This window comes from Ranitomeya variabilis, chromosome 5 (assembly GCF_051348905.1).
Source record: "Ranitomeya variabilis isolate aRanVar5 chromosome 5, aRanVar5.hap1, whole genome shotgun sequence".
NCBI classification, from domain to species: domain Eukaryota; kingdom Metazoa; phylum Chordata; class Amphibia; order Anura; family Dendrobatidae; genus Ranitomeya; species Ranitomeya variabilis.
In genome coordinates, this window is record NC_135236.1 from 71,540,565 (window position 1) to 71,555,321 (window position 14,757).

At 48.6% G+C, this 14,757-nt stretch overlaps 1 protein-coding gene across 13 annotated transcripts in view; it reads right to left on the reverse strand.

The window, feature by feature from the left end:
• The window catches only part of ANK1 (ankyrin 1), a 346,825-nt gene that overhangs the window by 201,676 nt on the left and 130,392 nt on the right, over nt 1–14,757 (reverse strand). Inside the window, exon 1 of one of the 13 annotated variants that reach the window (XM_077262209.1) lies at nt 1,526–1,668. The exons of the other annotated variants lie outside the window; for them this stretch is intronic. Within the exon in view, the coding sequence (XP_077118324.1) occupies nt 1,526–1,537 (12 nt within the window). The 5' untranslated portion in view covers nt 1,538–1,668. Of the gene's footprint in view, nt 1–1,525; nt 1,669–14,757 lie in introns of those variants that run through there. 13 annotated transcript variants of the gene reach the window in all.

The following is a 14,757-nucleotide window of genomic DNA, read 5'->3' on the forward strand; positions in this document are numbered from 1 at the left end:
TAACCATTTCGTACTATTGGATTAATAATGGATAGGTGTCTTATTGACACCTCTCCATTATTAACCTGGCTTAATGTCACCTTACAATACCAAGGTGACATTAACCCTCAATTACCCCATATCCCACCGCTACACGGGAGTGGGAAGAGAGAGGCTAAGTGCAGGAATAGGCGCATCTTCCAGATGTGCCTTTTCTGGGGTGGCTGGGAGCAGATGTTTTTAGCCAGGGGGGCCAATAACCATGGACCCTCTCTAGGCTATTAATATCTGCCCTCAGTCACTGGCTTTCCCACTCTGGCGGAGAAAATTGCGCGGGAGCCCACGCCAATTTTTTCTGAGATTTAACCCTTTAATTTAATAGAGCGCCCAAATTTTACACAGAGACACTTGTTACATTAGTAAAGAGGAATATGTAATAAAAGAAGGGATATGATATGTTTTACCGTATGTAAACCATGTCTCATATCCTGTCAGGTTTGTGAAGGAGATAGGAAAAGCCGGCAATTGAATTACCGGCTTTTCTGCTATCTAGCGCTGAATTAAATATAAATATATATATATGTGTGTGTCTCACTGACATATATATATGTATATATATATAGACTGTATATATGTATTTTAGAATATTTGAGCCGATGGATCCATGATATGTCCATTTTGCAAGCCTGCGAGAAAACAACTCCATACGGAAGCCATACGGATGCCATACGGATGATACACGGATAAATTTGTGCGTAAAAATCGCATCCTCGCATTGAATACGGAACAGTGTTTTGGGACAATTACTGCGTATTACGGCCGTAAAAAACGGACCGTATTTTCATACGCCTAGTGTGACGCCGGCCTTAGGATAGGCTCACACAACATCGAACTGCACTCGGATGTCATTGGAGTGCAGTCACGGATCCATAAACTTGCATTGCCGACACTCGGATCATAATTGGACATGTCTCTGTGATTTTTTTTTTCCATGAACCACCTACTACGAGGAAAAAATCGGACATGTGTACAGCCCCATAGAATATCATGGGTACGAATGCGATCGGTGAAAACCACGGAGAGCACTCATTGGAGAAAATAGAAAAGACATGTACACCGTAAACGACTTTTCACCTGAATCAGTTGGATTTGATTAGGATGTTTCTATTCACTGACAGCAAGAAAGAGCTGCTGAAAATGCTGCAGAATGGAAACGCACGGTGTGTTACAAAAGCCGCGGAACGTTTTATTTTATTTACAAATATGAAAAAAAAAGCGATTTCCTATTGTAAGGAGATTTCCCTCTCTCCACACCAGTGACAACTACATTTTGCAATTATTTATAACAGCTATAAAACATGGGAAATGCTTCCCGATCCTCCGGGGATGAGCCGCAGATGGAGTTTTATCGTCTGAGTATTTGTCATTGGATGCAGAATAGCTCATTCATGTGGAGAGGTGGCTTCAAGTTCAGAAGACTTCTACAACTTTCCAACCCAGACCCCAATTAGCCCCCTATTTAACCCTTACTACTACTTCCACTCACCTTAATAAACATTGCGGCTCACAGAAGGGTCGTGCTCCACCTGGGAAGATGCCTTTACCCTCCACTTGTGGACTCTCTTCTGGACCTTCTGAATCCCAGGCGAGAAGTTCTTTGCTATCTCTGACTTCAGCCTCACTATCTATGAGCCCAGGCGTTGTTGATTCCCTACCCTCCTGCCCTCCTCCCTAATTTTGCCTCACTGTTCATTACTTGAAATACGCCAATCAGCGAACGTGATGAGAAATGACTCGGTAATAGCTGACACACAAGTCATAAGAATGGCATACATGACGCATATTCGGAAACTGCAGTGCTACCAGTACTCAAATACAGCAATCTTTCTTTAAAAGGGGGATCCAGTAAAGTGGATCTGTCACCAAATTTCATACTACAAACTGCATACATTATTAAATAGATCTCTTAGACCAGTGAGGCTGGTGTACTTACTTAGAAAATCCATGTGAAAATGGCTGTGAACAAATTTTGGTTTTCACAAAGTTTGCGGTTTCTGCATGTTTATAAGTTTTCATGCTTTTATTGACAAATACATTATGTCTATACAAAGACTCAACATTTAGTGTTTTCCTTTATTTTTCAAGACTTCTGCCCTTCGTCCTGGCTACTGGATATCAGTTTCTGGGCCAAATCCTGACTGATGACAACACATTCTTGTCTCATCAGTGCTTGGAGTCTATCACAGTTTCTGAGGTTTTGTTTGTCCACCCACTTTTTGAGGATTGACCGCAGGTTCTTGATGGGTTCGAGATCTAGAGACTTTATTGACCATGTATAGCACGGCGCGAAGCAGTAGCACTCGTCTCCTTTTACGTCCCGGCATGCTACAGTGCCTTTCAAAAGTATTCAGCCCCCTGGAACTTTTCAACCTTTTCCCACATATCATACTCCAAACATAAAGATACTAAATGTAAATTTTTGGTGAACAATCAACAACAAGTGGAACACAATTGTGAAGTTGAACGAAATTTATTGGTTATTTAAAATTTTTGTGGAAATTCAAAAACTGAAAAGTGGGGCGTGCAATATTATTCGGCCCCTTTAACTTAATACTTTGTTGTGCCACCTTTTGCTGAGCTTACAGCTGCCAGTCGCTTGGGGTATGTCTCTATCAGTTTTGTACATCGAGAGACTGAAATTCTTGCCCATTCTTCCTTGGCAAACAGTTCGAGCTCAGTGAGGTCTGATGGAGATCGTTTGTGAACAGCAGTTGTCAGCTCTTTCCACAGATTCTTGATTGGACTGAGGTCTGGACTTTGACTTGGCCATTCTAACACCTGGATACGTTTATTTGTGAACCATTCCATTGTAGATTTTGCTTTATGTTTGGGATCATTGTCTTGTTGGAAGACAAATCTCCGTCCCAGTCTCAGGTCTTTTGCAGACTCCTATAGGTTTTCTTCAAGAATGGTCCTGTATTTGGCTCCATCCATCTTCCCATCAATTTTAACCATCTTCCCTGTCCCTGCTGAAGAAAAGCAGGCCCAAACCATGATGCTGCCACCACCATGTTTGACAGTGGGGATGGTGTGTTCAGGGTGAGGAGCTGTGTTGCCTTTACGTCAAACATATCGTTTGGCATTGTTGCCAAAAAGTTCGATTTTGGTTTCATCTGACCAGAGCACCTTCTTCCACATGTTTGGTGTGTCTCCCAGATGGCTTGTTGCAAACTTTAAACAACACTTTTTAAGGATATCTTTCAGAAATGGCTTTCTTCTTGCCACTCTTCCATAAAGGCCAGATTTGTGCAGTGTACGACTGATTGTTGTCCTATGGACAGACTGTCCCACCTCAGCTGTAGATCCCTGCAGTTCATCCAGAGTGATCATGGGCCTCTTGGCTGCATCTCTGATCAGTCTTCGTTCAACTTCACAATTGTGTTCTACTTGTTCATTCTTCACCAAAAATTTACATTTGGTATCTTTATGTTTGAAGCATGATATGTGGGAAAAGATTGAAAAGTTCCAGGAGCCGAATACTTTCGCAAGGCACTGTACATGAAAGTGTGGGTCCTGGCTGGGTGCGTGGACCTGTGATGTGAGGGCCTTACGGTGGTGTGGAACAGCCAGGACCATGTGTTTTACAGTTCAATGAGGAAGACTTCTGTTCCAAAACAACTTTGGAACTCTTTACTGGGTGGTAATTTGGTAAAGGGTATTTATATACATGGGATAGCGGGTACAAAACCTTATGGACATTTTCTTTAATGTATGAGGCATTTTTCACTCTCAATATCCTTCCTCCGTAGTTGACTCCAGGGTTAGTGAGGCACACTGCTTCTCTCTACTCCGCCACAACCCAGCTTTAACGCTTTAATCCTGATCAGCAAGTCTCATTACTTAATCTTCGGTTCCACATCCTATTTCGGTTAAACATCACTTGCACTCGGGATCTCCACTAGTCCGTCATACTTAGTCCTACTTAGGTCAGTTACCATCTGTGTTACAAGCTCCGGGGTTCGTAACTCGGCGTCGTATCCAAGGACTGTTTTCCAGAAGGCAACTGTGTCTCAGCAACAACTTCTCTTCAGGATCACACTATCCTTAGTCTCCTCTCACTTAGGTTCACCCTCCTATGCAGCTCTGCTCACTTTACTCTCCAAACCCTATCTGCATAAACAGTCACTTTCCCTATCACTAACCCCTACCACAGTGGGCTAGTCCCAAACATTAACTCTATCCTAACTTACCCTGTCACCACTAACTATACTTCAGTCAACTATCTACATCCCTATGCTACCTGACATCTAACGCTATACCTTACACTATATATTCCATACTATACAATACAACATAATTCACCTGACACGATGTATACAAAGACGGGTGACATAATTCACATTACAATATAACACAACGCAATTGGTTTCTTCAGGGGTAGGAACATGACAGCACAGTCATTCATCCTTACACGTGGATCCAAAATGTCAGTATTTTGTTCACCGAGCCACTTCGTTATCACTTTTGCCTTGTGACATGGTCTCCATCCTGCTGGAAAAAAAACAGTCCCCAAATTGCTCCTGGATCATTGGGAGAAGTTTCTCTTGGATGATGTTTACATCCCATTCTTCATTCATGGCAGTGTCCTTAGATAATATTGTAAGTGAGCCCCCTCCATGGATAAAAAGCCCCCACACATGGATGGTGTTGGCATGACACAGGACTCATGGTAGTCCTCACCTTTTCTTGTCTGGACAATCATTCTTCCAGATGTCCCAAACAATCTAAAGGGAAGTTATTCATCAGAGAAAGTAACTTGACACATGTTCTCTGCAGTCCAATCCCTGTATTTCCTGCAGAATGTCACTCTGTCTTTGAAGTTTTACTCAGAAGGAAGTGGCTTCTTTGTTGCCCTTCTTGACATCAGGCCATCCTCCAAAAGCATTTATCTCACTGTGCGTGTAGATGAAGTGACATCTGTTTGCTGCCATTCCTGAGCAAGCACTGCACTGGTGTTGAACTGATTCCATAGCTGAATTCTCTTTAGGTGAAGGTTCTGGAATTTACTTGACTTTATTGGGTGACCTAAAACGTTCTTCACATCAGTTGAACCTCTCTCTTTAAAATTCTTGATGATTCAGTAAATTCTTGATCTATGGGCAATCTTAAAAGTAGCAATGTCCTTTCCTGTAAAGCCCTTTTGATGAAAACCAAAGTTTGCCTGGAGGTAACCAGACAGGCAGACAGGTAACTGAGGGACTGGAAGCTGCAGGGATCCAGGAGATGTCCTAGAGAACGCAGACAGGTTGCAGAAGTACTGAAAGCTGCAGGCAGCTCAAGGATGTCCAGGAGACCGCAGACAAGTAGTAGAGGTACTAGAAGCCGCAGGCAGACAAGAGACATCTGGAATCTGCAGGCAGACATGTAGCTGAAGTACTCTAAGCCATAGACAGACAAGAGATGTCCTGAAGAACATTGTCACGGGGTTACCGCGACAGTGTGGAGCCAGAAGACCGCAGTGTCTACTGCGGCGCTGAGAAGAAGCACTTGTCCTTCATTTTAAATGGTGTTTAACAGGGGTTAATTGGCCATGATGGGAAAGCGGTGTTCATATGAGAAGTAGTGTTGGAAGCAGGCTCGGACTGGCCCACCGGAGAACCGGAGGATTCTCCGGTGGGCCCAGGCACTGACACCTGCTGGCATACTGGCCAGCAGCTGCCTAGGGCCCCCACTGCTCCAGGGCCCCCCCCCCGGCCGCCCGCCCGCCTCCCACCCACCCTCCTTGAAGACGATACTCACCCTGCTCCAGCGATGCCTGGTCTCGGCGTCTGCAGCTCGTCCTGAATGAGTGGTCACGTGGTACCGCTCATTAAGGTCATGAATATGTGCATATTCATGACCTTGATGAGCGGTATCACATGACCGCTCTTGCAGGAAGAAGGTGCTGCATCGGGAGTCGGGACAGAGCCAGAGCATTGCCTGCACGGCCGTGCAGTGTGGGACATCCAGGTGAGTATGAGGGACCGGGGGACTGAGGGACGGGGGGACTGAGGGACGGAGGACGGGGGGGACGGAGGGACGGGGGGATGAAGGAGAACATAAGCCGGCGCGCCATGCAAGATGGGAGCAGGAGCGGGGGGGTGGAGAGATAAGCCATGCATACAGGGGGGGATATGAGCCATGCATACAGGGGGGGATATGAGCCATGCATACAGGGGGGGAATATGAGCCATGCATACAGGGGGGGAATATGAGCCATGCATACAGAGGGGGGGAATATGAGCCATGCATACAGGGGGGGATATGAGCCATGCATACCGGAGGGGGAATATGAGCCATGCATACGGGGGGGGGGGGGGAATATGAGCCATGCATACAGGGGGGGATATGAGCCATGCATACAGGGGGGAATATGAGCCATGCATACAAGGGGGGATATGAGCCATGCATTCAGGGGGGGAATATGAGCCATGCATACAGGGGGGGAATATGAGCCATGCATACAGGGGGGGGATATGAGCCATGCATATGGGATGGGAGGGAGATGAGCCATGCATACAGGAGGGGGGTGCTTATACAGTATCGAGCATCATGTGTGGCCGTTATACAGTATGGAGCATCATGTGTGGCCAATGGACATTATACAGTATGGAGCATCATGTGTGGCCAATGGACATTATACAGTATGGAGCATCACGTGTGGCCGTTATACAGTATGGAGCATCATTTGTGGCCATTATACAGTATTGAGCATCATGTGGGATCATTATACAGTATGGAGCATCATGTATGGCCGTTATAAGGTACGGAGCACTATGTGTGGCCATTATACATTATGGAGCACTGTGTAGCCATTATACACTATGGAGCACTGTGTGGCCATTATACATTATGGAGCATCATGTGTGGCCAATATACACTATGGAGCATCATGTGTGGCCATTATACAGTATTGAGCATCATGTGTGGCCATTATACAGTATGGAAAACTGTGTGTGGCCATTATACAGTATGGAGCATCATGTGTGGTGGCCGTTATACAGTATTGAGCATCATGTGTGGCCATTATGCAGCGCCCCAGAGTCCTGGTCGTTGCAGTACTGTGGCTCTGCCACTAAGGGGAGCTATGGTACGTCTGATGGCACTGAAGGAGTTCATCTGATCAGGTATCACAGACACCAATACATTTCACCGCCGGGCCTCCAGGGGGAGCTAAGGGTTCTATTTACTAGGCCACTCTCCACACACTGGTAAAACTGGGGGTCAGGCAGGAAGTTAGACAGAAAGCTGACTGGATGGGAACCAGGCAACACCTTGTGGCAGAGGGTGTTGCGGGAGAAGATTCAGTAGGGTCCCTGTCAGGGGTGGGATCCTGACAGGGGCTTGGCAACTTGAGTGAACGTAAAGGGACCGTGCCTGCACAGTATAGCGGCGGTGCCCAAGAAGGGACTGGAAGCGAGATAGATTGTGCTGAGTGAGAAACGAGATCAAAGCAACAAGGAGAATACCAGTAGGGGTCGTGCTGTAAGACCGAGGCAACATCCTACTGAGGCGCAACAACCGGTGGCCGGAACGCCGAAGGAAGTATTTCTACATAGAGCTTCAGGCAATACTTCGAACCTACGGCAGGACAGTCAGTCTCAGGCGGGCTGTCTCACCTAAATCACCTATGCAGTCTTGGGGGGCAACTTGTGGAGAGGGGCGACACTAGGGTCCCGGAAGAGCTCCGAGCCTACCCGTCAAACGGGTGCCGTCCTGACCGCAACATCAGGGAGGGACGGAGATTAGTAGAAGATCATCTAATCGAGTTGTGAGGGAACTTAAGAAACAGACACAACAGTTGTGGGAACTTTCCGTAAGCACAGCAGGGAAGGACTACAACACATAGCGCTAGAAGGAAGGCACAGATTTCCACCTGTTAAGGGAACTCTGGAGGTGCCATTGGACCGGCCGGACTTGCGCAGTCTGGTGATCTGGATTCCGGACTGAGGACCCAGAGATCTACAGTAAAGAGGTAAAAAGACTGCAACCTGGTGTCCTCGTTATTTGCTGCACCGCACCACTGCATCACATCATCTACCACCACTATTCATCTACTGTACGTCGCCTTCCCACCAGCAGGGTCACGGACCGGGCCTAGCCACCGTGACAACCCCAGAGCAGAGACTCTAGAAGCCCGGTACCGGGTACCCCTCGGCCCTGCGGCGGGGTGGGGGCGCTACAACTTGGCGTCACGAACAGGATCTACTTAAGCCTGAAGAATCAGGTCATGTGTGCCTTGGAACTGTGATTTATTGTGCTTGTACTGTACTTTATTGAAAAGACTGTGTGCTGCCATTACTACAAGGATTGCCGCCAAAACCGCCGCCATTGCAGCGCTGAGGAGAAGCGCAGGAGAAGAAGAAGGGCGTGGAAGTGGGCGTGAGCAAGCTGAAGAGCGCGAAAGACAATGGCCGCCCAGTCTAAATATTTCGGCCCCTTGAGGACGTGTCCGTCAGCAGCCGAGATCCGCCTCCTGATCCTCAATGGTGGGCAGAGACAAAGAAAGCGGAACCGCCCACGGAGGAGAGAGCGGGAAAAGGACCAGGAAGAAGAAGCGAGCAACATGGAGGATGCCATGGCCAGCCGCCCGGAGCCGGAGCGTGGGGTCGGAGCCGAGGACTCCCCCAGCTACCCGGAGAGGCACCGCAGCCAGACCTCCACAGTTGACGCTGACCTCCTGCAGACCGGAGCGGACGAGCTGATCCACCAACCCCGGCGGATGCAGCTGAGCACTGAGGCCGGGTGGAAGAAGACCGTCATCGGGAGCCTCGCCAGACGTCTGTCGGCAGCCTCGTCTGGTCCGGAGCAAGAAAGAAGTTCCAGCGCTCCGAAGCCAGAAAGCAAGGCCCTGCCGGAAAGCGAGGTGCTGCAAGCAGAGATGACAACGCCGCAGCACAAGGCCCCGCAACCAGCGTTCCAGACCCCAGCGGAGGCGGAGCAGACCGGCACCGGAGGGACCGCATCTGAAGCAGGTATGAAGGATGACCCTGCCCTGACGACCGACACCACTCCAGCGACTGCTAGTGCCACAGCTGCTGACTCCGTTCCAGTGACTGATCGTGCAGCAGCCGCTACCTCTGCTGCAGCAAATGCCCATACTCAAGCTGCGCAGACCTCCATCGCTGCGCATGATTTAACTGTACATGAAAGACGGATTAACGGCGTTTGTCCAGCACTGGGTGTAACCCTGGACCTCACTTTTCCCAGGCCAAGAGGGGTTAAGTGCCAGGTGCAGCCCTGGAAGCCGTCCAACTAAACCTCGGAAACCTGAAACTGTACATAGTTAACTGTTTGTTTTCCTGTTTTGCTGCTACAACCCGACTTGGGTTAAACTCTTAAAGGGATCCCTTTGTTTACCCGGGATCCCTTCCTCTGCTTTTTGCTTTTGTTTCCTGTTGAAAAGAACTGCTGGATCATGAACAGTGCATGATACAAACTTTTTGTAAATAGTTTGCACCTTCTTAAAGGCGCTCCCTACTGGTTTTACTTAAAGAGAGACTCTTTGCGAAGATACCGCACCGGAGCCTTTGTTGAGTACGGACTGGTAGCCTGAGAAGATATGCTACCTCATAAAGACTTGATCCCTTCTTAAAGGGGATGTTCATCTGTGTACTTATGAGTAATACTGCCTTAGAACAGTAAAGTGATAACGATGCCTTGAAAGAAAATGATAATGTTGACATGTAAAAGTTATATGTATTGAACTAGTTAATTGTGAAGGAATGCTGATAATGTTCATAGGAAGAAAGTGTGAAAGCTAGAAGAAAGGTGCAGTAGGCCCGTAGGGGTAGACATAGTGTCCTGCATGATTGCTAGTAAGGAAGTAATGATGGAAGTTAATGTTTTAAGAAAATGTTTGATAATGTTGATAGAAAATGAGGATAGAAGGTAAACCCTGAGTCCTCCTAGGAGCCATATGAAGATGGCTCAGTGTCCTACACTGAAAGTATGTTATGTTCTATACTATGTATAGTAGTTGAAAAGACAGAAGGCTCGGGCTGAAAGGAGCGGTCCTGTAAGAAAGGAGAGGCAGTAGGTCTGGCGCCATTAGGACAGGCGGTCCTGCAGATTTAAAGAAGGAGAATGTAGCACAGTTGCTTAAGCCTTATAATGTGTATAAGAAGGTCTTTAGTGGTTTTAGAGTGTGCATCCTTAAAGGCAGAGTTAAATTATTGTTCAGGAATTTATACTAAGTAGAATACCCGGTTGGGTAAGAAAAGTTATTTATAGCCTGTTGCTGTGATATTTAACCATGTTTTGTAACGTTCAAGTGTCCTCACCTCCCATAAAGGGAAGCTCTGTTCAAGTATACTTATTGTTATTGCACTCAACAAATTGTATGTCTTTTTGCTAACTTGTATTGTTGTTTTCTTCCCAGTCCCGGAGTACTGGATTTAACCGGGGGGGAGTGCAGCGCCCCAGAGTCCTGGTCGTTGCAGTACTGTGGCTCTGCCACTAAGGGGAGCTATGGTACGTCTGATGGCACTGAAGGAGTTCATCTGATCAGGTATCACAGACACCAATACATTTCACCGCCGGGCCTCCAGGGAGCTAAGGGTTCTATTTACTAGGCCACTCTCCACACACTGGTAAAACTGGGGGTCAGGCAGGAAGTTAGACAGAAAGCTGACTGGATGGGAACCAGGCAACACCTTGTGGCAGAGGGTGTTGCGGGAGAAGATTCAGTAGGGTCTCTGTCAGGGGTGGGATCCTGACAGGGGCTTGGCAATTTGAGCGAACGTAAAGGGACCGTGCCTGCACAGTATAGCGGCGGTGCCCAAGAAGGGACTGGAAGCGAGATAGATTGTGCTGAGTGAGAAACGAGATCAAAGCAACAAGGAGAATACCAGTAGGGGTCGTGCTGTAAGACCGAGGCAACATCCTACTGAGGCGCAACAACCGGTGGCCGGAACGCCGAAGGAAGTATTTCTACATAGAGCTTCAGGCAATACTTCGAACCTACGGCAGGACAGTCAGTCTCAGGCGGGCTGTCTCACCTAAATCACCTATGCAGTCTTGGGGGGCAACTTGTGGAGAGGGGCGACACTAGGGTCCCGGAAGAGCTCCGAGCCTACCCGTCAAACGGGTGCCGTCCTGACCGCAACATCAGGGAGGGACGGAGATTAGTAGAAGATCATCTAATCGAGTTGTGAGGGAACTTAAGAAACAGACACAACAGTTGTGGGAACTTTCCGTAAGCACAGCAGGGAAGGACTACAACACATAGCGCTAGAAGGAAGGCACAGATTTCCACCTGTTAAGGGAACTCTGGAGGTGCCATTGGACCGGCCGGACTTGCGCAGCCTGGTGATCTGGATTCCGAACTGAGGACCCAGAGATCTACAGTAAAGAGGTAAAGAGACTGCAACCTGGTGTCCTCGTTATTTGCTGCACCGCACCACTGCATCACATCATCTACCACCACTATTCATCTACTGTACGTCGCCTTCCCACCAGCAGGGTCACGGACCGGGCCTAGCCACCGTGACAACCCCAGAGCAGAGACTCTAGAAGCCCGGTACCGGGTACCCCTCGGCCCTGCGGCGGGGTGGGGGCGCTACAACTTGGCGTCACGAACAGGATCTACTTAAGCCTGAAGAATCAGGTCATGTGTGCCTTGGAACTGTGATTTATTGTGCTTGTACTGTACTTTATTGAAAAGACTGTGTGCTGCCATTACTACAAGGATTGCCGCCAAAACCGCCGCCATTGCAGCGCTGAGGAGAAGCGCAGGAGAAGAAGAAGGGCGTGGAAGTGGGCGTGAGCAAGCTGAAGAGCGCGAAAGACAATGGCCGCCCAGTCTAAATATTTCGGCCCCTTGAGGACGTGTCCGTCAGCAGCCGAGATCCGCCTCCTGATCCTCAATGGTGGGCAGAGACAAAGAAAGCGGAACCGCCCACGGAGGAGAGAGCGGGAAAAGGACCAGGAAGAAGAAGCGAGCAACATGGAGGACGCCATGGCCAGCCGCCCGGAGCCGGAGCGTGGGGTCGGAGCCGAGGACTCCCCCAGCTACCCGGAGAGGCACCGCAGCCAGACCTCCACAGTTGACGCTGACCTCCTGCAGACCGGAGCGGACGAGCTGATCCACCAACCCCGGCGGATGCAGCTGAGCACTGAGGCCGGGTGGAAGAAGACCGTCATCGGGAGCCTCGCCAGACGTCTGTCGGCAGCCTCGTCTGGTCCGGAGCAAGAAAGAAGTTCCAGCGCTCCGAAGCCAGAAAGCAAGGCCCTGCCGGAAAGCGAGGTGCTGCAAGCAGAGATGACAACGCCGCAGCACAAGGCCCCGCAACCAGCGTTCCAGACCCCAGCGGAGGCGGAGCAGACCGGCACCGGAGGGACCGCATCTGAAGCAGGTATGAAGGATGACCCTGCCCTGACGACCGACACCACTGAAGCGACTGCTAGTGCCACAGCTGCTGACTCCGTTCCAGTGACTGATCGTGCAGCAGCCGCTACCTCTGCTGCAGCAAATGCCCATACTCAAGCTGCGCAGACCTCCATCGCTGCGCATGATTTAACTGTACATGAAAGACGGATTAACGGCGTTTGTCCAGCACTGGGTGTAACCCTGGACCTCACTTTTCCCAGGCCAAGAGGGGTTAAGTGCCAGGTGCAGCCCTGGAAGCCGTCCAACTAAACCTCGGAAACCTGAAACTGTACATAGTTAACTGTTTGTTTTCCTGTTTTGCTGCTACAACCCGACTTGGGTTAAACTCTTAAAGGGATCCCTTTGTTTACCCGGGATCCCTTCCTCTGCTTTTTGCTTTTGTTTCCTGTTGAAAAGAACTGCTGGATCATGAACAGTGCATGATACAAACTTTTTGTAAATAGTTTGCACCTTCTTAAAGGCGCTCCCTACTGGTTTTACTTAAAGAGAGACTCTTTGCGAAGATACCGCACCGGAGCCTTTGTTGAGTACGGACTGGTAGCCTGAGAAGATATGCTACCTCATAAAGACTTGATCCCTTCTTAAAGGGGATGTTCATCTGTGTACTTATGAGTAATACTGCCTTAGAACAGTAAAGTGATAACGATGCCTTGAAAGAAAATGATAATGTTGACATGTAAAAGTTATATGTATTGAACTAGTTAATTGTGAAGGAATGCTGATAATGTTCATAGGAAGAAAGTGTGAAAGCTAGAAGAAAGGTGCAGTAGGCCCGTAGGGGTAGACATAGTGTCCTGCATGATTGCTAGTAAGGAAGTAATGATGGAAGTTAATGTTTTAAGAAAATGTTTGATAATGTTGATAGAAAATGAGGATAGAAGGTAAACCCTGAGTCCTCCTAGGAGCCATATGAAGATGGCTCAGTGTCCTACACTGAAAGTATGTTATGTTCTATACTATGTATAGTAGTTGAAAAGACAGAAGGCTCGGGCTGAAAGGAGCGGTCCTGTAAGAAAGGAGAGGCAGTAGGTCTGGCGCCATTAGGACAGGCGGTCCTGCAGATTTAAAGAAGGAGAATGTAGCACAGTTGCTTAAGCCTTATAATGTGTATAAGAAGGTCTTTAGTGGTTTTAGAGTGTGCATCCTTAAAGGCAGAGTTAAATTATTGTTCAGGAATTTATACTAAGTAGAATACCCGGTTGGGTAAGAAAAGTTATTTATAGCCTGTTGCTGTGATATTTAACCATGTTTTGTAACGTTCAAGTGTCCTCACCTCCCATAAAGGGAAGCTCTGTTCAAGTATACTTATTGTTATTGCACTCAACAAATTGTATGTCTTTTTGCTAACTTGTATTGTTGTTTTCTTCCCAGTCCCGGAGTACTGGATTTAACCGGGGGGGAGTGCAGCGCCCCAGAGTCCTGGTCGTTGCAGTACTGTGGCTCTGCCACTAAGGGGAGCTATGGTACGTCTGATGGCACTGAAGGAGTTCATCTGATCAGGTATCACAGACACCAATACATTTCACCGCCGGGCCTCCAGGGAGCTAAGGGTTCTATTTACTAGGCCACTCTCCACACACTGGTAAAACTGGGGGTCAGGCAGGAAGTTAGACAGAAAGCTGACTGGATGGGAACCAGGCAACACCTTGTGGCAGAGGGTGTTGCGGGAGAAGATTCAGTAGGGTCTCTGTCAGGGGTGGGATCCTGACAGGGGCTTGGCAATTTGAGCGAACGTAAAGGGACCGTGCCTGCACAGTATAGCGGCGGTGCCCAAGAAGGGACTGGAAGCGAGATAGATTGTGCTGAGTGAGAAACGAGATCAAAGCAACAAGGAGAATACCAGTAGGGGTCGTGCTGTAAGACCGAGGCAACATCCTACTGAGGCGCAACAACCGGTGGCCGGAACGCCGAAGGAAGTATTTCTACATAGAGCTTCAGGCAATACTTCGAACCTACGGCAGGACAGTCAGTCTCAGGCGGGCTGTCTCACCTAAATCACCTATGCAGTCTTGGGGGGCAACTTGTGGAGAGGGGCGACACTAGGGTCCCGGAAGAGCTCCGAGCCTACCCGTCAAACGGGTGCCGTCCTGACCGCAACATCAGGGAGGGACGGAGATTAGTAGAAGATCATCTAATCGAGTTGTGAGGGAACTTAAGAAACAGACACAACAGTTGTGGGAACTTTCCGTAAGCACAGCAGGGAAGGACTACAACACATAGCGCTAGAAGGAAGGCACAGATTTCCACCTGTTAAGGGAACTCTGGAGGTGCCATTGGACCGGCCGGACTTGCGCAGCCTGGTGATCTGGATTCCGAACTGAGGACCCAGAGATCTACAGTAAAGAGGT